Here is a 26,362-nt window from a genome sequence, read left to right on the forward strand (position 1 = left end):
ATCTATCAGAACACAATTCAGGCATTTTTTTATGATTCTCTGTTTCATTTCTTTCGACAATGTCAGGCTATTTTTGTAGATGACATTTTTGTTCTTTGAAAATGTCATAATGCGTGAGCATAAAAAAATGTTCCCAAAGTTGACAACAAATTGATGTAAGTGATATAGGCCTGTAATTATGTATCTGTCTGATACCCTTATTGAAAACGGGAATAGCCTGAGCTTTTATGCAGTCTCTTCATTCCTGTTAGGGGAGCAGAAGATTCATTTTGCCTAATGTCTGTAGAATCACACAGGTCCTGATGCCTTTCCATTGTTGACCAGTGTCAGTTCATCTTCCAACCTGTGATCATCTCAATATGTACCATACCACCATTTTTGTGATGATTTTATTAAAAGGTGAAACCCTGTTACAACCTTCTGTGTTGTAACAACTTTGGAAGACCAGAATCAGTATTTTGATCTTCTATTGGTAATCTTCAATTCCAGTATCACCGAATAATCGAATAGATGATTTTGATCTCCTTACTGACTTTGCAGAAGCCCACAACTTATTAGGATTATTATTCAGGTAGTTAGGCAAAATTTTACTTTTGAATTAAATGAATGTTTTTCACATTTGCTCTCCTTATTCTTATTTTACCTTTATTCTGCTTTTTATTGTCAACTAGGCTTTGACTTCACTTAAAATGAAACTCTTTGCATTCATATCAACTTCCTAACAGAGCTATTTAACTACAGTAGGTCATCCCCATCCCTCATAACTTTACCCAGCACACACTTATGGAAGAAGTATTGTATAATGCTTTGTGCAATGCTATCTCCAGCCACAGTGTTGAGTATTTGATGTTGAATACTCAGACATCTCCATTCTGTATTCTGTTACTCCTGCAAAGCAGAAATATTTTCCTACCTCGTAACACCTGAAGTCATTGGTATTATGTTTCACGTTCTGGCCCTGGATGGGCCGATCACTCCACACTGACTTCCTTGTGATCCTTGGCCAAGGGTGTCATTGGATGTTGTGTGGAGGTGCATGTAGTCAGCAAACTGCTCTCCCAGTTGGTGTTGGGTTTTTAGACCTTGGAACTGCTACTAATTGGCTGAGTAGCCCCTCAGTTGGCCTCATGAACCTGAGTGCACCCTGTTAAAGTCTTCCCATCAAGGAAAAATCCTTGGCCATACCAGGTTGGCCACACCAGGAGTTGAACTGGGGTCGACCACAAGGCAATCAGCTGTGCTGACCACTCAGCAATGGAGTAGGTCCACTGGCATTATCACAAATTAGATGAACTAATGTGCTCATATGTGTTAAATGATTTGCGAAGTTCAGATCTGTTAGTTACTATAGTTCAATTCTTTTATCTTGGCGGTTCGCGCATGCCCGCCCAGACGCGGGAGATTGCTGCGTTGCCAGTTGCACACGCCAAGAGAAGCAGTGCCATAGTATAGTTCGCAAACTTACGTTTAGGGGGGAGCACACAGTTTATGAAGTAAAGCCACCACGGCCACATTAACCCTTTCGCTGCTACAGAGACGTGCTTCCCGCATTCCGCACTGTGCGCGATTTTGTCATCACTGCACTGCTCGCCTGTGCAGACACATGGTGTTTCGACTGCTTTGACACACTTTATCATTCAATTTCACAAAAACTATTTTGCCCAATAATTTCATTTTTACACACCTTCTTGACTGACACCTTCCCCCCATAAATGACTTAATTTTGTTTCGATGTTCAACGCAGTTATTGTGCAGCATTAGATGTAGTAAACCATTGCACAAAATTTTGAAGAGTTTGCAGAGGTAAAAGTCCATAGTGTATACTGTCCGCATGGTCGATTTTAGCTGCCACTAGAAATTTCAAAAAATTACATTCAAACGAATAAAATTCATAAAGTAAGACACTCTGATATTGTTTTTAAATAAAGAAAATATTAGGCGCTGAACAAGGTTTTAACTCAGAACCTTTTGCTTAGTAGCTAAATGCTTTAACCACTACGCTAACACAGCTCGACTTTAAAATTGCACGCAAAATACCGATAAACACTGTTGGTATGACTATGAATTACCCACGCTTCGTCGAAGTACAATAGGAAAGAAACAATTACCGCTGTTCTTTATTGCGAAAAAGCGGTTAGTGAGAATGATACAAACACCTTTCCTTGCTATCGCCTGCATTAGGAGGCTTATTGCTTGTTTGGTTTAATTAATTAATAGAATATGAAACAATTGGTATAAAGAATGCTTTTTCCAAACTTTCTATAAAAGAAAGTCTGCTATCAAGACATTGCTTTTGTTCAGTTACTTTATTTATGACTGAATGTTTCTAAAACTGAAGACACTCGTCCATGCTCTCAGCTCTGCACTGCAGTCAAGCTCTGCCAACGTTGTTCTCTGTTCATTGGCTGACTGTGTTTTGTGACGTCAGATGCGCAGAACGAACCTAAACTCGGCCGCCGTCGTAAATGACGCACACTTTAGAAGGTCCAACACATTACCCTCCTGAGTCAATTTTCTAAGTGCTCAAAGTAATTTCAGACAACACATTCAGGGAAATGGCACACGAACCCCTTTCTCTGGTGCCAATTTTAATTACATGACTCTCCTATTCTATAGCTGGCAAACTCGAGTTACCCCTTGTTACAGTATCATGATCAGGAAACTTACAAGCAATATTATCAAAGAATGCCTGCAAGCACTCTGCCACTAAACTTCTGACTTAGGTTACCATCAAACTTCCAGCTTGCTGGAGTAATTGCAGAGCTGCAACTTGTGTTAATCAATACAACAGAAAAGCAACCAAAGTTGTAAATTTCATTTTTATTTAATTGATAACTAGTCACGGGTCAGGACCCATTTTCAAATCTTCCTACAGAACAGAAAACTAAAATTGCAATAATGGACAGTACAACTATTTCCAAATTGTTAAGAGCATGTCCATGTCAAAAAAACCATATTGTTTCAAGATATATGTACCATATAGTCAAAATGGTATTTACCAAGCCGTAAGAACCCTGACAAGATAACAAACATATACATATAACAGTGCAAATGAACAGTTACAGAACATATGGATAACTGGCAGTCTACTCCTCCTGCTGCCATAAAGAAACCTCGGGAAAGGGGCACCCTGTCAGGATGTAGGGAATATATTTTTTACTTATTGTAATATTCTCCAAACATTCAAATACATTAACTGATACAATAACAGTTCAAGTCAACAGTAAAATTAATTCTTTTAAAAGTTTTTACCGAGAACAGTAAAATACTTTATCACTGAACAGTGAAGCACAGCAGTGCCATAACGGTACATAAAAAAATCATTAAATGTGATGAACACTATTAGTATTAAAAGAAAACAAATAATAGGACACTCGAAAATCTTCATCACCCTAATTTTTGATAAGAATTTTTAGCATATTGCAGCCCCATCAGCAACTGTGATAGACTAATATATTGAAGAATCTGCATCAGTAGCACAAATTTTCTGGTCTTTACCAGGTTTTGGCTAAATTAATCTAGCCTTTTCAGAAGCATAAAATTACTATTACATGTCAGAGTAAGGCACTGTCAACATTAAAATTAAAACCTATACTTACACATTTTGTCAATGAGGTAGGCAATTTTTTCTTCTGTAATGTGAACTACTCTGTGATTTTTTAGCTTGTTCCATAATGAAATGTGAATGAATTTAATAGTTTCTAAATTGGCGTCTTCCATATTGCTAAGGTTTATGGTAAATGGTCTATGTAACATACAATGAAGTAAAGTTTTATAATTGTGGGAAGTCATAACTAGAATGCAAACATGGAAGAGAATAAAGATGACCATTCACCAATTAGGTTCACAATGTCCTCCTATGGAGTGTGTGCAAGCACATGCACACACAGACCTAATTTTGTCGTAGAATTGATATCTGAGTGACATGAGCAGTTATCATATGGAAGGGGTAAAAGCATACAGGAAGATGGAAGGGGCAGGTAGTGGCTAAGCAGAGAGAGGACAAAAATAAGAGAGTTCACAGATGGAACACTGTGAGGATAGTTTAATTGATGAATGATTCAAAATATAGTGTAAAGCAGTGAGGAGATATTGGGAAAGGTGGTGGAAAGGCATGGGAACAGAGGCAGAGGTAGGTGTAGGATTAAGGTTAGTGGAAACTGAGGGACATATTGTATGGAGAGCTCCATGTATGCCATTCAGAGAAGTTTGTATTATACATGGGGGAGTGGAAAAGAGGGGTGGGGGTATATGATTCAGGTGATATGGATTGTGAAATAGTCATTGAAGTGGAGAGTATTGTGATCAGTAGCATGCTCTGCTACTTGATGGTCAACTCTTCTCTAGGTCACTGTTTGACAAGAGAAATTTATTAAGGTAGACTGCTAGTTGGTGTACATGCCCAGATAAAAGGCTGTGCTGAAGTTTAAGGGGCAATATGACATTGATACTTGCACAAGCAACTCTGCTTATGATGAGTTTGAATTATTAGGACCATATGTGAATATGGTGCAATGTTCCAGAAATAAAAAGAGAAATAACATTGAAAATGATGAAGACATTCACTAGACCACATTATCCTATTATGTTTGTTTTCCTTGTCATTCAACTACTAAATAATTCGATGTTGTACATCTATCATTACACAGCCATAAAAGATTCTCTTCTGTCCAGTTCTGTGTGGTATGTAATGTGTCCCTGTTGTTCAATTCAGGATATATTTTTGTAGTAAACTATTTTCTTTAGTGGATAAATTTCTTAAATATGATTTGAACATTATTTCTTTCTGTGACCACTGTCTGTCTGGTCTTAAATTTTTTATGATAATGTACTGTATACTCTTGTTCTGCAGTTTTTACGTAGCAAAAATGTAGGAACTGCTGTTGATTACTCATTGTTTTTATTATTTTGTACAGCATGCAGCAATAAAACACAAAAAGTTATTGAGGCCTCTTCAGAAAATAATTTACAGCCTTTCAAGGATAAGATGGAATTTTTTATAACAAGAGGTAATAAAACATTATTATTTTGGAATGTGTTGATTTTAGAGAATGTTGCCTTTGGAATGTTAAAGGATGTTTCTTTCCTTGTAGCCAAGAAGCAGCTGCTTGGTGAAACAGAAAATTTAGAGGAATGCAAGCAAAAGTAAGTGTAGCTAAAAGACATCTAATTACAAAATTTAGTCCATAAATATCCAGATGTTGCCTTAGAAAATACACACGTGTGAAATAGGGTGATTTATTGTACAGAATATATTCACTGTTTAAGCATTTATTGAAGTATCTCACACTACAAACTTTAACTATGAGAATTGCTGATAATACTTAGTGGTGCAGTAACTATTCACAAAATAATGGTTCATTCTTCGTGTAGCCATAGTTTATAAAGTTATTACCAATTTTCCACCACTTACATAAGTCATGGCACTGAAGTGGTGTTATGTGTCAGTCATTTGTGTAGAACTGGAAGAGTAAGATTGGTTGATGTGTAGGCAAGACTGCAAGGCAGGAAGAAGCCATCATGTCTGGATGTGCCCTTGACCACACTGTGAAAGAAGGTGGCCAGTTTGTCGGTGTGTCAATATCAATGCAGATTGCCTGATTTGTCTCCAAGGAATGATGTACCACTCATGGAACACAGCACAGGAACAGTGGTTTTGAAAAGTTCTTAACCAACAGAAACTGGAGATGAGTGTCACACCATGTCAGTCAGTTTCAAATCTGACAGAAATTGCTGCTATCTGTGGATCCAAGTCAGTCTTAACCAATTACTAAAAGGACACCATGAAGGGATTGCAAGCAACTGATATTTGAATTCAGGTACCTCACTAACAGTTATTGCTCACAGGCGCATATAAAACTTCACATCTTAAATTCATCAACATAGGCCCCACCCAGTCTAAATTTTGCCCCTTTCAAATAAAGTAAGATGTCAAGTGCACCAAAGGCCCAATAAAACATTTAAACTGCACTGTATAGAGATTGCAAATCAGGTTCTGTAAAGTTTTGTGAGTGTTTTCTGTACCACAATGTGAGACAACTCATTGACTTTTACTGTGAATGTGCATCAGGATGTTTATTCCAATATTTTTGGTGAATAAATTACAGCCTTTCTTCTACATCTTCATGATGTGCTTACTGTGGACACATCTTCCAAATCCACAGCTCGTGGTCTCGCGTTCGCATTCTCGTTTCCCGAGCGCGGGGTCCCGGGTTCGATTCCTGGCAGTGTTAGGGATTTTCACCTGCCTCGAGATGACTGGGTATTTGAGTTGTCCTCATCATTTCATCCATGTTCATGAAAGTGGTAAGACTGGACTGAGCAAAAGTTGGGAATTTGTACGGGCACTGATAGCCACGCAGTTGAGTGCCCCACAAACCAAACAAACATCTTCCAAGATAACAACATCTGTGGTCAGAGAGCTGCATATATGTGTTCCTAGTTTGGCAAACACTCCAGGACACTACTGCATCTTCATTGGCCTGCTAAACAACCCTGTCTTAATCAGTGGTAGCTGAAAAAAACTTCAAAAGTCAAGATCACAAAATTTTATTGGATGACAAGTTACAAAAGAGCAGTGCTGTCATCATTGGATCTTATGCTTATTGAATTTATAACATCTTATCCATCAGTGTTAGAAGTCACTTCAAAATGCATCTGTACACCCCACCACCATGCAGTGTGAAGCAACTTGTAATAGTGAAGGATAATATGTTTAAAAATTCAATAAGCCTAAGATCTGATGATGAAAACACTGCTGCTCATCCAACAAAATGCTTTTTCAGCGATCTTGGCTTTTGGAGTTTCCTTCAGTTACCATACATTTCAGATTACCCCCAAACTGTCCAAGTCAGGAATCTTAATACTATCGAAAATGTCTTGGACTGTTTGGAACAAGGGGTAAAAATACAGCATTCAACATTTTTCTTAATGTAATTTCTATGTATGATATGATAACTTATCAAGGCCAGAAGCAATTTTAGCAAGTTCTCCTGGGTGTGACTAATATTTTGTCTGGTATGCTTATTACCACTCATCAGCTAAATTTAGTACTCAATAAAAAATTCCTCAGTTCTGAAAAGGAACAAAGATGTATTTTGCAAATCATGTTCTGAAGTGATAAAGTTAGTAGCTAAAATCAAACAATGGAAAATCCAGGATGGAATATAACAATATTATGAAAAGGGTAGTTGCTACTCACCATATATAGTGGAGATACTGAGTCGCAGATAGGCACAAGAAAAAGACTGTCACAAAATGAGCTTTCAGCCAAAAAGGCCTTTGTCAAAAACACACACACACACACACACACACACACACACACACACACACACATGCGTGCAAACGCAACTCTCACACACATCATGACCTTAGTCTCCGGCAGTTGAAGCCAGGCTGCAAGCAGCAGCACATGATGGGAGAGGCAACTGAGTGGGGGTAAGGAGGAGGCTGGAGTGGGGAGGGGGAGGGGGAGGGATAGCAGGGTATGGGTGGAGAACAGTAAAGTGCTGCTAGTGGGAATACGCAGGGACAAGGTGAAGAGAGGGTAGGGCAGCTAGGTGCAGTCAGGAGGGTAGACAGAGGACAGGGGAGTGAGGTGGGGAGGTAGTGGAAAAGGAGAGAAATAAAAAGACTGGGTGCATTGATGGAATAGAGGGCTGTGTAGTGCTGGAATGGAAACAGGGAAGTTAATAGCCATATTTTCAGTAGCATATAAGATTAATTATGCAAAGAAACATACATAATTTTATGAAGATACTGAGATTTGTTTTTAACTTACTCAAAAAAACTTGAAATAGGAAAAAATTCATTTAACAAAGCACTGCTACCATAAAATTATTGCAAAATTGTGTAACTATATCTGCTATACTGTCATCAGTTTTGAAGCTTATCAAGTGATCATTTTTCATTACACTTTTCAACTGTACTGTTGATTGTGATTTATTTGTCCTTAAAATAGACCCTGTGCTATGCAGCTTTTTGATTCCATGTAACAGTTTTGGAAATCATTCGTTACTTTCATTGAGAATAGTCAAATCTTTTGCAGGTATTACTCATAACAAGTGCCCTCTGCTTTTGATTCCCATTCTGAATGTTAAATTTCTCCATTGCCACTTTCAACATCTACACACAAACTGTTCAAATCACTGTGAAGTGCATGGCTGAGTGTACTATATGTTATGGCTTCTGCCCATTCCAGCAGTGTATGGGCTGCAGGAAGAATGTGTGCTTAAATTCCACTGTACATGCTGAAGTTAGTCTAACATTGCATGTAGAGGTTTGAAGAATATTTCTAGATTCTTCTTGTAATACTGGTTTTTGGAACTTTGATAGTTGGCTTTTGTGAGATAATTCACATCTGTATTCAAGAATTTTCCAATTTAGGTATTACAGAATTTCTGTGACAGTCATCCAGAAATCAGACAAACACATGACCATTCATGCTGCCCACCTTTGACACATGGACCAGAAAGCAGTGATTGTCTCCTACCCCCATTAAACCAATTTAAGTTTACTGCATTGTGTATATCCTGACTTTAAAATTTTATTTGGATTTTGATACCTGCAGACACTTGCCTGTTTGTTTACTTAATGCTCATTGTCTTCAGATTTGTGAATATTGTATTCCTCATTGTGTGGTTAAAGCATTTCTTTCTCCAATAGATTCCATGGAAGTATCCTGTCTTACTGTGGATTAATGTGCTTGAGGTTTAAATTCCTGATCTGATCCCTTTTCTCTCATTCAATACATTATTTAGCAAGTAGTTCAGTAATTGGAATTACTGACTGATAGTCCAGTAGTTCCCATGTGTATATTTAACAGCATCCTGCATCCTGATGATCTCTGTTAAATACACTAGTGCACCTCCTGTTTGTATCATATAAGTTTTTAGTTCTCTCTCTCTTTTTCCATTTCCCTCTCTCTCCCCAACCCCCCACCCCCTCCCCCTCACCCACCCATCCACCTCTGCTGAGTTCTGTACCTTCAACACAATATTAAATTATATCTGGTTTACATTTTTCTTCTTTGAGAGCCAGTCTATCAAAATACTACATTATTAATGATTTAGCTGTAATACTGAATTCTTTTCTGTATTTTAGTCATAGTTGCTGGTGCCAAATTCTTTGATGTTAATTACCAAGATCAACCTTTGCTTGCCATGCCTACAAAGTTGAAACCAATAATAAGTGTATATACTTCAGCAGCAACTGTTTAGCCTTGGACATATTTTTCTTCACCAGTTGCTGAGCATACTAGCTCTGGAAAAATGTACAGTGTTTTATTTAGTAACAAGTTGTATTGTATCTTTTGTATAAATCATTTAAGTGTTATAAACTTCTAGGTGAAAGTTTGGCTTAAATTACATGAAGACAGCTAAGAGCACCATTACTCAAGAAACTAAAATGCTTGTTAATTACTGTAAGCAGCCCAGTTACTGATACAGAGAAATTTGTTTTAGGGAGAAAATTAAGACAGTTGTAGGTTTAATTGCCATTTGTTTCCTTAATAATTCATTATAGTGGCTGATCATTCCCCAGCTGCCTTGAAACATTCTTCTGTCCTCTTTAATCTACTCATAAGTTTTTTACATATCCTACGTTTATAGTGCTTCATGTCGTTATGGGTTGATTTGTATTTTTGCCATTACCATTGTTTCCATTATTTGGAGGTAAATAGCAATAAAGTAATTCAAATGAGTACCCATTGTAATACTGATATTACTATTTGAAGAAAGAGGTGTTCATTGTCCTATGTATGTTATATACTTGTATAGTTAATTGTTCTCTATGCTTCAGGTTTTATGGCACAATGGAATTTTATCAATACCAGCCAAAAGGTAATAAAGAAGATGTAACACCTAAAGATTTCTTTGCTTTGTGGCTACCATTTTGCTGTGATTTCAAGGATATATGGAAGAAAGAGCAGCAGAGGTTAATAAAAGAAAAGTAAGTAACAAATTTGTTATGTAAATTGAAAGGGGGATTTGGGGGGTTCCGGGGGGGGTGGGGGGGGGGGGGGGGGGGGGGAAGGAAACAAAAGGGAAGGAACTAATGATGTCATTTGCACTGGGACTTTGTGCAGAAAAAGCATTGACAAGTGTATATGCTTGCCGGACCAGACTCAGACCCAGGGTGTCCTGCTTCCAAAGCAGTTGTGTTAACCATTGAGTCACCAAAACACAGTGATTTTTGCAAATTCACATACTATCTCAGCATGCTCGCTAGCTGACCCACACTCCCACCAAGTATTACCCATGTGCAGTCCCCGTCCATGCCTTCCGTGCTTGCTAATTTTAGATTCCCACTGGATTTCAAACATAAATGTACATGCGCATTGAATGTTACAGATTTATTGCCCATCAATGAGAATTAATAACACGAAACTGTGGTTTCTATTCTTTTGTGGTGTAATATAGGTAGATTGGTACTAAGGTGATTATGTAGTTAATGTGATTTTTTACTTTTTGTAGCTACTCAACATATAACTGTAGCGCTCCTTGTGTGGAAAGGAAATAAAAAACCAGAAGAATCAGATGGCTCAATGTACTTTTGTTGTAGAAATTTTTGCAGAAATTATAGCATATCTTTATACTTTCAACCATTGGTTGTGGAATATGAGCAGTTGTTCTTCTGCAAACAAGTATGCATTTTATTCTGTATTTGGTTCCTTAGTTAGGTTTTCATTTTATTGCTAAGAATGTACTAAAATGTACCTTTAATGCATTTTACTTTTTCACAAATTGACAAGAGTGAAGACAAATAAACCATATGTTTTCTCAGGAGCTAGATTTCCCAAAACAGCTAAATAAAAATGTTCTTGTCATTGTCACTGTTGTCCTCATTAACCTATTCCTTGGTGCTTCAGTATGTGTCTTATCATACTATAACTTTTTTGTCAAATTATGCCATGAATTTCTTTTCTCCTCAATCTAATTCAGTATGTCTACCTGATCTAGCCCTCTAACCTTCAGCATTCAGCTGTAGCACCACATTTCAAAATCTTCTGTCATTTTCTTGCTCACATTGTAAAACATTCGCAAAGAAAAGACTTCTCATATTTACATTGGTATTCAATTTTCACTTAATTCTTTTTCGTAAAATCAAACAATTGAATCTCCAGGTAGGAATGTCAGCAATGCAGGAAAAGACAGATTGCTACTTACCATAAAGATGAGATGCTAAGTTGCAGAGAGCCACAATTAAAAGACATATATAGCTCTTGTTCACAGTCTTCACCAGTAAAAGAGAGGCACACACCATTCACACACACACAAGCAAACACACCTCACGCCCACACGAACACTAATTCCAGCATCTTGCAATGGAATGCATCATTGCATGGGGTGCAAGAAACAATCTGGAAAGGGTGGGGAAGGGGAAGGGAAAGGGGAAGGGGAAGGGATGGTGTACAGGTGGTGAGAGAGATGAATGCTGTCTCGTGGAGTGTGCAGGGACTAGAATGCTAACAAGCACAATGTTAGCAGGTTGTGGGCAGGGAGGTTGGGGAAAAGGAGCAAAAACAGGGGAGGAGCGGGGAAAGAAGAGGTGGATGAATTGGTAGAGAGCTGCAAATAAATAGGGTGGGAGATGAGAATGGGGAGGAGGTGATAGGACAGAGGGGGTAGAAACTGTTGGGTGGAAGGTGTGGGAACAGTATTTTACAATAGATTGAGGCCAGCATAATTACGGGAGCAGAGGATGTGTTGTAAGGATAACTCCCATCTGCACAGTTCGGGGCAGTTCAGAAAAGCTAGTGGTAAAGGGTAGGATCCAGATGGCTTGGGTAGTGAAGGAGCCATTGAAATCAAATATGTTGTGTTCAGCTGCATGTTGTACCACAGGGTGGTCTACTTTGCTCTTGGCCACAGTTTGGCAGTGGCTGTTCATCCTGGTGGGCAGCTTGGTCAGTAGTCATATCAATATATAAAGCTGTGCAATGATTGCAGCAGAGCTGTAAATGACATGGCTGCTTTCACAGGTGGCCTGGCCCCTGATGGAGTGGAATAAACCTGTGACGGACAGGAGTAGGAAGCGCTGTGGGGTGGATTGGACAGGTTTTGCACCTGGGTCTTCCACAGAGATATAATCCTTGTGGCAAGGGATTGGGATTGGGAGTAGCTTGGGGATGGAACAAGATGCTGTGCAGATTGGGTGAGCTACAGAACACGACTTTAGGATGGGTGGGAAGTATCATGGGTAGGATGTCCCTCATTTCGGGGCATGATGATATTTAATCAAAACCTTAGCAAAGAATGTCGTTCAGATGTTCCAGTTTGGAGTGGTATTGGGTGATGAAGGGGACACTCCTTTGTGGCTGGTTCTTGGGGGTGGTGGGAGGAATGGGTGTGTGAGGGGAAATGGCACGAGAGACCTGTTTGCAGACTAGGTCTGGGGGATAATGCCTGTCTGTGAAGGCCTTGGTGAGACCCTCAGCATACTGAGCATGGAAGTTTTTGTCACGGCAGATATGCAATCCCCAGGTGGCCAGGCTGTACAGGAGGAATTTTTTGGTGTGATAGGGATGACAGCTGTCAAAATGCACACCTGCATTTTGACAGCTGTCATCCCTTCCACACCAAAAAATTTCTCCAATCCAGCCTGGCCACCCAGGGATGGTGAATCTGCAGTGATGAAAACTTCCTTGCTCGGTATGCTGAGGGTCTCAGGGCCTTCACAGTCAGGTACTATCCCTCACACCTAGTCCGCAAACAAATCTCCTGTCATGCCTTTTTCCCTCACACCCACAATCCTCCCACCACCCCCAAGAACCAGCACAAAGGAGTGTCCCCTTCATCACACAGTACCACTCCAAACTGGAAGAACTGAACCACATCTTCTGCATCTTAGGTGTTGTGAAACAACTCAAATCACTTAAGAAAGGCAAGTCTTCCTGTCCAGATGGTATACCAATCAGGTTCCTTTCAGAGTATGCAGACACAAGCGCCTTTCTTAGCAATCATATATAACTGCTCACTTGACGAAAGGTCTTTTCCTAAAGACTGGAAAGTAGCACAGGTCACGCCAATACTCAAGAAAGGAAATAGGAGTAACCCATTGAATTACAGACCCGTATTACTGACCTCAGTTTGCAGTAGGATTTTGGAGCATATACTGTACTCGAACATTATGAATCACCTTGAAGAAAATGACTTATTGATACATAACTGACACGGATTCAGAAAATATCATTCTTGTGCAACACATCTAGCTCTTTATTCCCATGAAATACTGAGTGCTATCGACAAGGGATCTCAGATTGATTCCATATTCCTAGATTTCCAGAAGGCTTTTGATACCATTCCTCACAAGCGATTATTAATCAAATTGCATGCATATGGAGTATCGTCTCAGTTGTGTGACTGGATTCATGATTTCCTCTCAGAGAGGTCACAGTTCATAATGATACATGATAAATCATCAAGCAGAACAGAAGTGATATCTGGCTTTCTGCAAGGTAGTGTCATAGGTTCTCTGCTGTTCCTGATTTACAGATATGATCTAGGTGATAAGCCGAGCAGCCACTTTAGATTGTTTGCAGATGCCGCTGGAATTTACTGTCTAGTAAAATCATCAGACAAACAATTCCAATTACAAAATGATCTAGAGAGAATTTCTGTATGGTGCGAAAAGTGGCAATTGGCACTAAACAAAGAAAAGTGCGGGGTCATCCATATGGATACCAAAAGAAATCCGATAAATTTTGGGTATACAACAAATCACACAAATCTGAGGGCTGTCAATTCAACTAAATACCTAGGAATTACAATTAAGAGCAACTTAAATTGGAAAGACCACATAGATAATATCGTGGGGAAGGCAAAACAAAGACTGTGCTTTGTTGGCAGAACACTTAGAAGATGTGACAAACCCACTAAAGAGACAGCCTACATTACACTTATCTGTCCTTTGCTGGAATATTGCTGTGCAGTGTGGGATCCTTACCAGGTGGGATTGACAGCAGACATCGAAAAAGTGCAAAGGAGGGCAGCTTGTTTCATGTTATCGCACAACAGGGGTAAGAGTGTCACTGATATGATATGTGAGTTGGGGTGGCAGTCACTGAAACAAAGGCTGTTTTCTTTGTGGTGAGATCTATTTACGAAATTTTAATCACCAACTTTCTCTTCTGAATGCGAAAATATTTTGTTGACACCCAACTACATAGGGAGAAATAATCATCATAATAAAATAAGAGAAATCACAGCTCGAACGGAAAGATTTAGGTGTTCCTTTTTCCCACATGCCATTAGAGAGTTGAATGGTAGAGAAGTAGTATGAAAATGATTCGATGAACCCTCAGCCGGGTACTTAAGTGTGAATTGAAAAGTAACTGTGTAGATGTAGATTGCATATCATTGTGCCCTGAAGTAAGGGACAACCTACCCTTGATACTTCTCACCCCTCCTAAAGTCATATTCTGTAGCCCACCCAAGCTCCACAGCATCCTAGTCCATCCCCAAGTGACTCCCAATCCCAACCCCTTGCCACAAGGAGCAAATCCCTGTGGAAGACCCAGGTGCAAAACCTGCCCAGCCCACCCACCCAGCACATCCTATTCCAGTCCTGTCACAGCTTTGTCCTACATTATCAGAGGCCGGGCCAGCTGTGAAAGCAGCCATGTCATTTACCAGCTCTGCTGCAATCATTGCACAACTTTTTATAATGGTGTGACTACCAACCAGCTGTACACCAGGATGAATGGCCACTGCCAAACTGTGACGAAGAGCAAAGTAGACCACCCTGAGGTATAACAGGCAGCTGAACACAACACACTTGATTTCGAAACTTCCTGGCAGACTAAAACTGTGTGCCCGACCGAGACTCGAACGGGACCTTTGCCTTTCGTGGGCAAGTGCTCTACCAACTGAGCTACCGAAGCGTGACTCACACCCGTGCTTCGGTAGCTCAGTTGGTAGAGCACTTGCCCGCAAAAGGCAAAGGTCCCGAGTTCGAGTCTCGGTCGGGCACACAGTTTTAGTCTGCCAGGAAGTTTCATATCAGCGCACACTCCGCTGCAGAGTGAAAATCTCATTCTGGACACTTGATTTCAATGGTTGCTTCATTACCCAAGCCATCTGGATCCTCCCTCCACCACTGGCTTCTCTGAGCTGTGCAGATGGGAGTCATCTCTACAACACACAATTATCCTGGTCTCAACCTACGATAACATACTGCCCGTACATCTTCCACCCAACAGTTTCCACCCCTCTGTCCTATCACCCCCTCCCCATTCTCATCTCCCAAATTGTATGTTTGCAGTCCTCTGCTAATGCATCCACCCATCTTTCCCCACTTCTCTCCTTTTTTGCTCCTTTTTCCCCATGTCCCTGCCCCACAAGCTCCTGACGCTGCACCTGTTGGCATTCTAGTCTCTGCACACTCCATGAGACAGCATTTGCCTCTCTCTCCACCCATACACCATACCTGCCTCGCCCTCTCTAGATTGCTGTTTGCGTCCCATGTGATGTATCATTGTAGCCTGTGATGCTAGAGTTGGCAGTCATGTGTGCATGAGGTGTGCTTGTGTGTGTGTGTGTGTGTGTGTGTGTGTGTGTGTGTGTCTGTTACTGATGAGGGCTGTGGCTGAAAGCTATATGTAAGTATCTTTTAATTGTGTCTGTCTGTAACTTGGCATTTCTTTTTTATGGTAAGTAGGCATCTTTTTCAGAAAAGCTTTTCTTGCACCTGCCATTCATCGTTTGACATTCTTCTATTTAATTCTCCTGTGGTTAGTTATTTTGCTGCCCAGATAGCAGATCTCATGTATTACTTTTAGGGTGAAATAGATAAAACAGTTACCTTAGAGTAGCACAAAAAATTAACTCAGATCAAACTGAACTGAGATGTATGCATTGTATAAACTTTAATCATATTGTTTTGCCGTGAAATAGGACCAACTTTGATTAGCCAAATTAAACAGAACCAATCAAGCTCAATTGCAGTTTTGAGTTCCTGACCTAATGACACTTCAAAAGAATGGATTTGCATGAAGACAGAAGTAAATAATAAAGGAAGTACTGTTAACACTTCTACTGAAGTTCAGACTATTTTTTCCCTCCAATTTGTAAAGTTAAGTTGATGAGAATGCTAGTGATGCAAATAATGATTGCAGACATAATTGCTCCTATAAGAAATCTTGGAGACAACTCATAATTAATGTGAGAAAATTTTGAAGTATTTCATGGACACTTAGTGGTGCAGTAACAAAGGGAAATTAGAATTATTTTCAGTAAAAATTAAATATATGGAGTTTGACAGCAATTAATAATGAATCAACAACTCTTACATAAGTGGTCTTTATGCTTGAATAGCAGTAACTATACATTTTGCATTAAATTCTAGACAAGTCAGTGGGCACTGGAGGGTGATAAATTAACTACCAAATGCCCACATGTTGTTAAACAGTTGTGGCAGCTGCTCATCTATTGATGAACAGAAATAGCAGCCGCATTTAGATCAATCAGAAAAGTCTTGTTACCAGCCAATAATTAAAAGTAATTGTGTCTTGATATCTTGGAGGTTGCATGCTTGAGTCGAGGTCACTCTTAAGCAGTGTTTGATAATGTACAAAATGCCGAGTGGTACCGTGTTGGATGACTGATGTACCTAAGCAGACAATGCCAATGTTATATCTGTCACTCTCTACATTGACAGAGAGTCTGTAAAATACAGAACTTTTGTTTGCACAAAATGCCGCTGATATCCATGGCAAACAACATGTAACATGTATGTCTTCATCATACTCAATAAATATCTGAAAGTCTGATACATTGCAACAAGATGCCACACTTACCTACAGTTTGTGTTGATAATCAAAGCTGCCATTTTAGACCAACACCAGGTGGCCATAAATAGGGACAGAAAAAATATCATTTTATTTTGTAGCGAAATTCAGTTTTTTTTTTCAAAATTCAGTGTTATTTTGTGCAACATTCATTGTTATTTTTTGCTAACATTGATGTTATTTTTTGCCAATATTGATGTTATTTTTTGCCATATTTGGTGTCATTATTGTAATATACTTTATTCTTTTTCCAAAATTGGTACTTTTTTGCCAGTTTCAGTGTCCTTTCTGTCAAATTTGGTGTCTCTTTTTTTGCCAACTTCAGTGTTACTTTTTGCCAAATTTGGTGTTGATTTTCTTGCCAAATTCGCTGTTGCTTTTTTGCTGAATTTGGTGTTGCTTTTTTCCCAAATTTGGTGTTGCTTTTTTTGCCGAATTCGGTGTTGCTTTTTTTCTGAATTTGGTGTTGCTTTTTTTTCTGAATTTGGTGTTGCTTTTTTTCTGAATTCGGTGATGCTTTTTTTCTGAATTCGGTGTTGCTTTTTTTCCAAATTCAGAGTTGCTTTTTTTCCGAATACAGTGTTGCTTTTTTTCCGAAATTCGGTGTTGCTTTCCTTCTGAATTCGGTGTTGCTTTCTTTCTGAATTCGGTGTTGCTTTTTGGCCGAGTTTGGTGTTGCTTTTTGGCCGAATTTGGTGTTGCTTTTTGGCCGAATTAGATGTTGCTTTTTGGCTGAATTCGTTGTTGCTTTCTTGCGGAATTCGGTGTTACTTTCTTGCCAAATTCGGTCTTACTTTCTTGCCAAATTTGGTGTTACTTTCTTGCCAAATTCGGTGTTGTCTATTGTGTCAAATTTGGTGTTTTTTGTCAAATTCAGTATTGTATCTTCAAGATCTGTTTTTTTTTTTTTTTTTTTTTTTTTTTTTTTTTTTTTGCCAAATTCTGTATTATTTTTGCTATTATTGTTGATGTTTTTATCAACAGATCAAAGTTTCTTATGCGTGAACCAAACTGTCAATTTAAGATTATATATGAATCTCAACCTTGAGGGGAGTAGGAGTCAAAATGCAGTTGTAACATTCATAAATATCAGTTGCCAATATTAGTAAACTGCCATCCTCAGATTTACAACTCTTTCATTTGGAAAAATTACAGATTTTATTACATCTAATAAAAATTGTATATCACATGTTATTTTGCTGAAAACTGCTAATTTTGCTTTATTTGTCATATTATCATTTTTCCTATCCCTAACTATGAAGATAATTATTGTGACATTCACACTGTTTTCCTAGCATTCTGAGCCAGTGTGCTAGTGTGCTGTTGAATGTTCTTTGTTTCTCCACTCCCCCCCCCCAGCCAATATCTGATCATTTTGATGTTTTTTTGCTGTGGGGATTATTCTGCTTGTTTTCCTCCATATTTTCCTACTATGCAAACTTTTTGAAATGCCAATACTAAAAATCGAAGTAGTCACATCAGGTACTGGTGATGAAAATGGAATGCCATAAGGTGATAAAAGAACCTGGTTCACCTCAGCAAACTCATGTGGCACTATAGCTGGATGCTAACTTAATTGTAATCTGTGTGTACTGTTCCCTAGATGGAAATTTTGAAAATTTCATCAACCTATTGGAAAGGTGTCTCTGTAACCTAGTGCACCTAGGACAAAGAATCCCCTTGTGTGGTGTCGTCAACATCCAGGTCGGAGAAGATAATATAAAGAGAGAGATTTTATGAACTTGGTAAGCTGCTATAGACAATTTGTGGGAAATTATCTGTTAACAGTGGAGATGACATAACTGTCGCAAACCTAAACTGATGGTACTACAAAATTGACCTCAAACTTGCAGATCACAGTGCAGTAATCATCATGCTATGGCTAAAATCAATGAGTACATAACAAGTTCTCGGCCGACATCCAATTTCTGTTTTCAGAAATTGGGTTATTACAGAGAAAAGTTTAAATGCTTTCACAGCAGCATTGACACAAAATATTTGAAGAATGGCTTTCAAATGATTCATTCAGTTGCCTGTTCCAGACCATTAAAGTCAAATTTGAAGAAAATTTTCCACTAAGAGATATTCAATTCTGAAATCAAAATGCATACAGTAAACTGTCAGAGTAAAGAGGTGGTATATCCCTAGACTAGCTGAAATAAAATGCATTGTCTAGATACTAAACAATAAGGTCAAAGAGGTAAAGATATTGACATTAAGGGTAGACTAAACAACAATTATTTACTGGCCAAATGGATTTACAGAAAGGCAGTAAAAAAAAAAAAATAATAAATAAAATAAAATAAAATAAAAAATAAAGAAAGACAGCAATGCCAAATTTATTGATGAAGCTCACAGTCCTTGCAAGGTAGTGTGAGGTCTGTTAAGTTACGTCAGGACTGAACATCATTCTGTTGACCCACATTTACTATTGTACAATGTAGAAAATTTTTGAAATTTTGTTCATTTTTTTAACTAAGGTCAAAAGTGACCTCTATTTGGCAATGTTTATACAGATAGCCCTTAGTATCTTGTTTCCTAATGTAGCATCAACAGCATCACCTTATTTAACTAGAATATATTCTACTGCTCATGTTTTAATTTTATTGCTGCTCATCCCACTGCCTCTTTTTCAAGACACTATTAAATCCATTGAACTGATCTTCCAGGCCTTTTAAGGTCTCCAACAGAATTACAATGTCACTTTCAAAACTCATAGTTTTAATTTTTTCTCCCCGTAACTTTTCCAACTTATTCCTAGGTTTCTTTTACTGGTTGCCTTGCTTGCGGACTGAATAACATGGGGATTTGTTACAGTACTGTCTCATTCCCTTCTCAGATAATGTATACTTCTTATATTCATTGACTCTTACAACTGCTATCAACTTTCTGAGTTCGATTTTTACATTCATCTGTTTGTACCACTAGGTATTGTTAAGTCCATTTCTACTTCCTTTTTGGCTATTTTAGCATTGGGAACTCTAGAACGATACACTTACTTGGATCTTGGGATGCCATTCTGTCCTCTTGCATCATTTGGGCATTAGTGAGTGATCTTAAATATGTTTCATTGCCTATAAAAGACCATGATCTGGGTTAGAGACCATGTACAGTACATCATTTTAATATAAAAAAAGATTATGTTTCCCGGTACTGACTACTGATTGTATTGGCATTTTCAGATCCCAAAATCTAGACAGGGTTGCACCTTGATTTTTTTTTTAAATTCTTGACACCCAGCAAATTTTTGGACTTAAATACATATTTAAGTTCATAACAATAGAGCCCAGTTTTATTGTGTGTCACTATAATTCTAAAAAATCACTGGTCTGTAAAGAGTTAATTCATTTGTGTTCTGCAAATCACCAATTCAACTTATTTGAAATGGTTTGTAAGGTATTTTGTAACCAATTTTGTAATTATTTGTAATAATTCAGTCTGCTGGGAAGAACTGGGTTAACTACGTAAGCATTAGTAATTAAATAATGTATAGAACATGTCCTTTAAGATGGTGTTCTTTTGGAATCACCGGTTTTTATCTGATATTCTAAAGTCTGTACTCACTTTAGTAAGCAGCTTTTGAAATGATAAATGTATCAGCAAATTTTTCACATTGTAGTGATTTTTCTTATGCAGTCAGTAATAAATGTAAGGTAGTTTTATTTCCCAGAAATTATATTAACAAACATTGCTCTTGGATTTTGAGGTAATTAGTCACCATACCTCAAGTGATAGAACATGAATGTATTTGGCATCCTGGATGGTGCCTAATTGCTGCAACTTGTTAGGTGCTGGCTGGGTTTTAATTTGGCTCTTGTCACATCCTATATGTCTTAAGTTTGTAACTTGGAGGCATGCCACTTAACGAGCATACTGACAGTAAAAATTAAATAAAATATAAACAACTAAAAAAACTGATAGACCATTGAGACAGTATTCACAGCTAACTATGCAAAAGTGTGTGAACATAATAATGAGTGAATGTATCAGCCAAGAACAACAGATGATATGCTACTGAAGATGATTGAATTATCATAATGAAGAGAAGGCAGTTCTGAAGGCAATTCCAGGAAGACTAAAATCAATAAATTCTTGCCAACAGTTACCAATGATTTAAATTTATTACAATCTATCTTACTGGTGCTGTCACCGATGAGTATAGTATCATTTCCATTACTAAGTTTATTCATTTTTTACCTAATATTGAACTGAGTTGCCTTCACTTTGTTTGTGAGATTTTGAATTTCATTCACTTAGTAAACAGTTTATTGCCTTTTTGATGACACAATAAAGAATACTACAATACTGCTTGTAGTGTCCCTTTAATTATCGACTGTAACTAGCTTCTGTACTAAACATGCACTGACTGATCGAAAATTTCTGGACATCTATTAGTCAACATTAATATGGGATGGGGTGTGCCCATCCTTTGCCATTATGATGGGTTGAACTCTGCTGGGGACACTTTCATTGAGGTGTCTAAATGTCTGTGGAAGAATGGCACATTATTTGTCCTGAAGAGCTAACACTAGAGAAGATAATGATGTTGGACACTGGGGTCTGGAGTGAAATCAGTGTCATAACTTATCCCAAAGGTGTTCCACTGGATCCAGGCCAGTTAATTTCAGAAATGTTTTTGTCCACAAATGATGGTTTATGACAAGGTGCAGTGCCCTGCTGATACAAACATCATTATCTTTTAATTGTTCCTCTAGGGCACACAGTACACAACACTGTAAAATGTGTTCATTTCCTTCTGCATTTAGCAATTATTTTAGCTCAATACAGGGATTGTGACTTGACCACGAAAAAAAAAAAAAAGAAAAAAAAAAAAAAAAAACATACCTTATCACCATGTCCTATGCAACTCACCCTTGGCAGTACACAATGATAGCAAGTAACATTCCCCAGGCATTTTCCAAACACAAATCCTTCACTCAGATTGACACAGGTTATAATGTGATTTCTCATTCCAAATCACTCATTTTCAGTCATATACTATCCTGTGACAACACTTTTTAAACCACTTCAAGTGTTGGTTAGCACTGAGTAGAGAAATGTGTGGCATATGTGAAGCTTCTTGAGCATTGTACCTCATCCTTTTTAACTCCTTATGCATAGTTATTGTGCTAGCTGAGTTGTTGATAACACTTGATTGATTCCTTCCACTGATTTGGTGTGATTTTTTACAACAATCCTCCGCAATGGTGGATGGTTCTTGGCAATCAGTACAAGTACACGAGGTCTGTCTTGTCTTGGTTAACTGTGGGTGTTCCTTTTCCTTTTCACCTCACAATTACATCACGTCACCAATTGTACAGCTGGGTAGCTACAGAAAGGTTGAAATGTCCTTGATGGATTTGTTACTCAGGTGACATTTACAGACTACTCCACATTTGAAGTAACTGAGCTCTTCTGACTGAACTGTTCCACAGTTACTGCTTTTCTACAACAACAAATTATTGCCAGCTGCCTTTCATGCAGGTGGATCCACCTCTCAGAGAAATCTAGTAGTCAGTTCAACATTGCATAGAGGTATCTGGGTGCCAATGACATTGCCGCAGTGGTAACACTGGTTCCCGTCGCATCACCGAAGTTAAGCACTGTCAGGGTTGGCTAGCGCTTGTATGGGTGACCATCCAGTCTGTGCAGTGCTGTTGGCAAGTGGAGTGCACTCAACTCTTGTGAGGCAACTTGAGAAACTACTTAATTGAAAAGTAGTGGTTCCAGTCACGAAAACTGACAATAGGGAGAGCAGTGTGCTGGCCACATGTCCCCCCATATCCCCATCCAGTAATGCAAAAGGCTGAGGATGACATGGTGGTTGGTCAGTGCTGTTAGGGTCTTTTGAGGCCTATCTGGATGGAGTTCAGTTTTATAAACGTATCTGGGTACTTTTGATGAGATAGTGTAGCTCTTTTCTGACTCAAAATACTTTTATCCAAGATGTTAACCATCATTTTCCTTGGCTTTCACTATAATTGTTTCTGATGCATTGTAAAATGGAACTGGATTCATAATTTTGTATGCATATTTTCAGGGAGGGATGAAATTTCTCATCTATACATGCCCTTGGTAAACATTTCCCCCTTGTACTTCCACTTAACCCACTCAGAAAAGTGTAACAGGGTCATAATTTAGCTTTTTTTTTTTAATTACGTGTTTCCTTTCTTAATTATATCCTTTTAATAGGGATGCTTTGTTGGTGCCATTTGACCACCATAGTCAGATAAATCATTTTTTGTGGCCCTCCTATCTAATTCATGAAAACTTCTTTATTTAGAAATAAACTGTCTGTTGGAATTGGGCATCCTTCAAGTCTCTTTGAGAACATTACTGTGGGGATTCAGCCACAGCTGAAGAATGGTAGGTCAAATGTCCTTGATCAGAACAGTCTGAGATAAAATCCATATTGAAATCTCCACACAAAACTGCTTCCAAATTATTTGTAGTATATCTTATTGGTGCCCCCACTGATCACTTAATAAAGCTTAAAAAATTCCTTTTTAAGGTCAGTACAGTGTGGAAAGCACTATCTCTTAATGTTTTCAAGTATATTATTGAATTAATGATATCAATATAATGGAAGGAAACATTCCACGTGGGAAAAATTATATATAAAAACAAAGATGAGGTGACTTACCGAACAAAAGCGCTGGCAGGTCGATAGACACACAAACAAACACAAACATACACACAAAATTCAAGCTTTCGCAACAAACTGTTGCCTCATCAGGAAAGAGGGAAGGAGAGGGGAAGACGAAAGGAAGTGGGTTTTAAGGGAGAGGGTAAGGAGTCATTCCAATCCCGGGAGCGGAAAGACTTACCTTAGGGGGAAAAAAGGACAGGTATACACTCGCACACACGCACATATCCATCCACACATACAGACACAAGCAGACATATTTTCTGCTTGTCTGCTTGTGTCTGCATGTGTGGATGGATATGTGTGTGTGTGCGAGTGTATACCTGTCCTTTTTTCCCCCTAAGGTAAGTCTTTCCGCTCCCGGGATTGGAATGACTCCTTACCCTCTCCCTTAAAACCCACTTCCTTTCGTCTTCCCCTCTCCTTCCCTCTTTCCTGATGAGGCAACAGTTTGTTGCGAAAGCTTGAATTTTGTGTGTATGTTTGTGTTTGTTTGTGTGTCTATCGACCTGCCAGCGCTTTTGTTCGGTAAGTCACCTCATCTTTGTTTTTATATATAATATTATTGAATTATATACTCAAAGAGCTGCTCACTACAATATCCATTTATGTCTATGTTATGGAACTTTATTCCACTTTTTGGTATACAGCTACCCTCCCCTTTCCTCATATTATACTATGTATGGGATGTTATGTCCAAATATATTATGACTGTTATCCTTTGTGCAGCAAAGTTGCCTGTTTTTGTATCTCTGTTGATTGCTGTAACTGTGTCTGTAACTGTAGTTAGTTAGCAACTCTGTCTTCTGGAAAAAGGTCTTGAAAGTATTGGAAATCACAGGAAGTGGACAGACAATGCTCATTACACTGAACACTTCTATTTCATTTAGTATGTACTGAATGATTTTCATTTTCCTGAAATTACATGTTCAGATGTATGGTGCATTATGAAGTAATACCAACAGGAACATTAACTTAAAAAGTCTGTCATGTACAATATTCAATATCTGAAACAGATGGTTCCATTCTTGGTTTGTTTGTGTGAGTTGTTGTTGTAGAATCCATGTGTAATGAAGTTATTGGTCTGAAAGCTGTTACTCTTTGGCTTTTGGGATGTCTTGGTACAATGAAAGTGACTCTTGTTTCTTTATTGTATTTAAATTGTCCACATGCTTGGTTCTCTTGGACTACCACTACAATGTAATTGTCCTCTAATGATCAGCCATTGTGCTTTATAAAACTCTTACAGGATAATGTGTATGCCAGATTTTTTTTTCTCATCTTTTTACAGCCTCTGATTTCTTCCTCAAAAATAGATTTTGAGAATATAATGAAATTTTCATTAGTAATACATGACACACAATTATGCAGTAGCATTGCTGTTCTTATCATGTTGGGTAGCTGTGAACAGTAGATCATTTCCAAGTGCTCTTTAATTTTAACAGAAACTATTGTTATGACCAGAAAACATTAAATTGCTCATGTATGTCTGTTTACCTCTCCCATTCTTGACTAATGTGAGTAATACTAAACTTCTTGTCTGTGAGGTTTTGTTTTCATAACAAGTGATAAATTTTCCTTTCAATTGGTTTGTGAATGGGATTTGTTTGTTACCTCCAAGGCTCTGATTTCTGTCCGCAAGTCTTTGTGCTGGTAGTATGCTAGTAAGAAGCTCATTCACACTAAATTATCCAAATGACTCTTTTCATTTAAGCTGATGTGCTTCGATGTTAAGTTGTTTGTGATCTTTTTATGACAATATAGACTTACATAATACATTAATTATTTATTAGCTTAGCAGAAATATAGACCACATGTCCATGTCTAAATATGATAAATAAGGCACAATAAGTGCTCAGTGTTTTCATTTACTAGAAATATGTGGAAAACCCCTCCCATGTTATTCAGCAAGATTCTGTTCTTCCATGAGAGTATGTTCACTTGCTGTTTGTGACTAATGAAAGCAATGAAATATAACTTACATGACTTCTGAGATATTTGACATAATATTTTTGTTTCAAGGCTACAAGAAGTGAAGCGGAAACGTGAGGAGAAACTGGATGTAAAGAAATCAAAAATAACAGGTGGTGGATTGGTAAGTTGAATTATTTTTGACATGAATGTAATTTTAAAATATTATTAGTATTTTTTTAATTTGGAGATGTTCTATGTACATAATTAATATTGCTTGTTTATTAACTAACTCAAGTCCTGAATCAAAATTTCTTTGATTTACTTACAGAAAGCAAAAGTACAGATGCGAGCAAAGATGACACCTGTGAGTTAAAAGCAAGTCTACACAATGTACCTGTTCATCTGCATAACTACTCATGCCTGTCACCATCATCATTGCCACTTCTATTCGTGCTGCTGTTTCACCAAGCTACTTTCAAAAATTATGTAAATGTTACATATGGTGCTATTAAATTAAAGCAGATTCATTATTTATTAACACACTGTAAATAGCTTGTATTATAAATGGATGTAAATTTAATGTACTGTCATTTGTGTTTTTCAGTAACAATGTACATAAAACAAAACTTAATTTTAAGTAAAGAGCTTCTAATGTGACAACATGTACTGTATCTCTAAACTGACATTGTTGACACCAGCATCATCCAGTACCATACAACAATGGATATACTGTTGCTGAATTTGTCCAGTGGCCATTATACAAGTCATGTGCACAAAATAATTTTGCCCATGTGCAGAAACGTGTCCTTGTTGTCTGTGCTGGGCAAGTCCACCTCTTTGTTTTGAAAGGTTGGATGATTTACTTTGCTGTTGCCTACTGAGTTATCCCCTTTGTCTTTTAGAAATGGCTGTCTTAGTTGATTATGCATTGAATTTCTTATTTGATATTCTAGTAAGCGATTATTGACTTGTTGAATTATTTGTCATACTGGCATAACCTGTTAATAAGATCATTC

The 26,362-nt window shown here is 38.0% G+C and overlaps 1 protein-coding gene and 1 non-coding gene across 3 annotated transcripts in view; both read left to right on the forward strand.

Moving 5' to 3' along the window:
- The window catches only part of LOC124802507 (formin-2-like), a 277,071-nt gene extending 251,068 nt beyond the window's left edge, over positions 1-26,003 (forward strand). For both annotated transcript variants that reach the window (XM_047263338.1, XM_047263337.1), the window contains 5 exons: positions 4,917-5,009; positions 5,094-5,145; positions 9,799-9,948; positions 25,455-25,527; positions 25,675-26,003. In XM_047263338.1, coding sequence (XP_047119294.1) covers positions 4,917-5,009; positions 5,094-5,145; positions 9,799-9,948; positions 25,455-25,527; positions 25,675-25,719 — 413 coding nt within the window. In that variant the 3' untranslated portion in view covers positions 25,720-26,003. The remainder of the gene's footprint in view (positions 1-4,916; positions 5,010-5,093; positions 5,146-9,798; positions 9,949-25,454; positions 25,528-25,674) is intronic.
- Trnal-caa lies at positions 14,896-14,970 on the forward strand. The gene has a single exon. It is a non-coding gene; the product is annotated as a tRNA-Leu (tRNA).
- Positions 26,004-26,362: the final 359 nt, after the last annotated feature.

The sequence above is a fragment of the Schistocerca piceifrons genome, chromosome 6 (genome assembly GCF_021461385.2).
Source record: "Schistocerca piceifrons isolate TAMUIC-IGC-003096 chromosome 6, iqSchPice1.1, whole genome shotgun sequence".
NCBI classification, from domain to species: Eukaryota; Metazoa; Arthropoda; class Insecta; order Orthoptera; family Acrididae; genus Schistocerca; species Schistocerca piceifrons.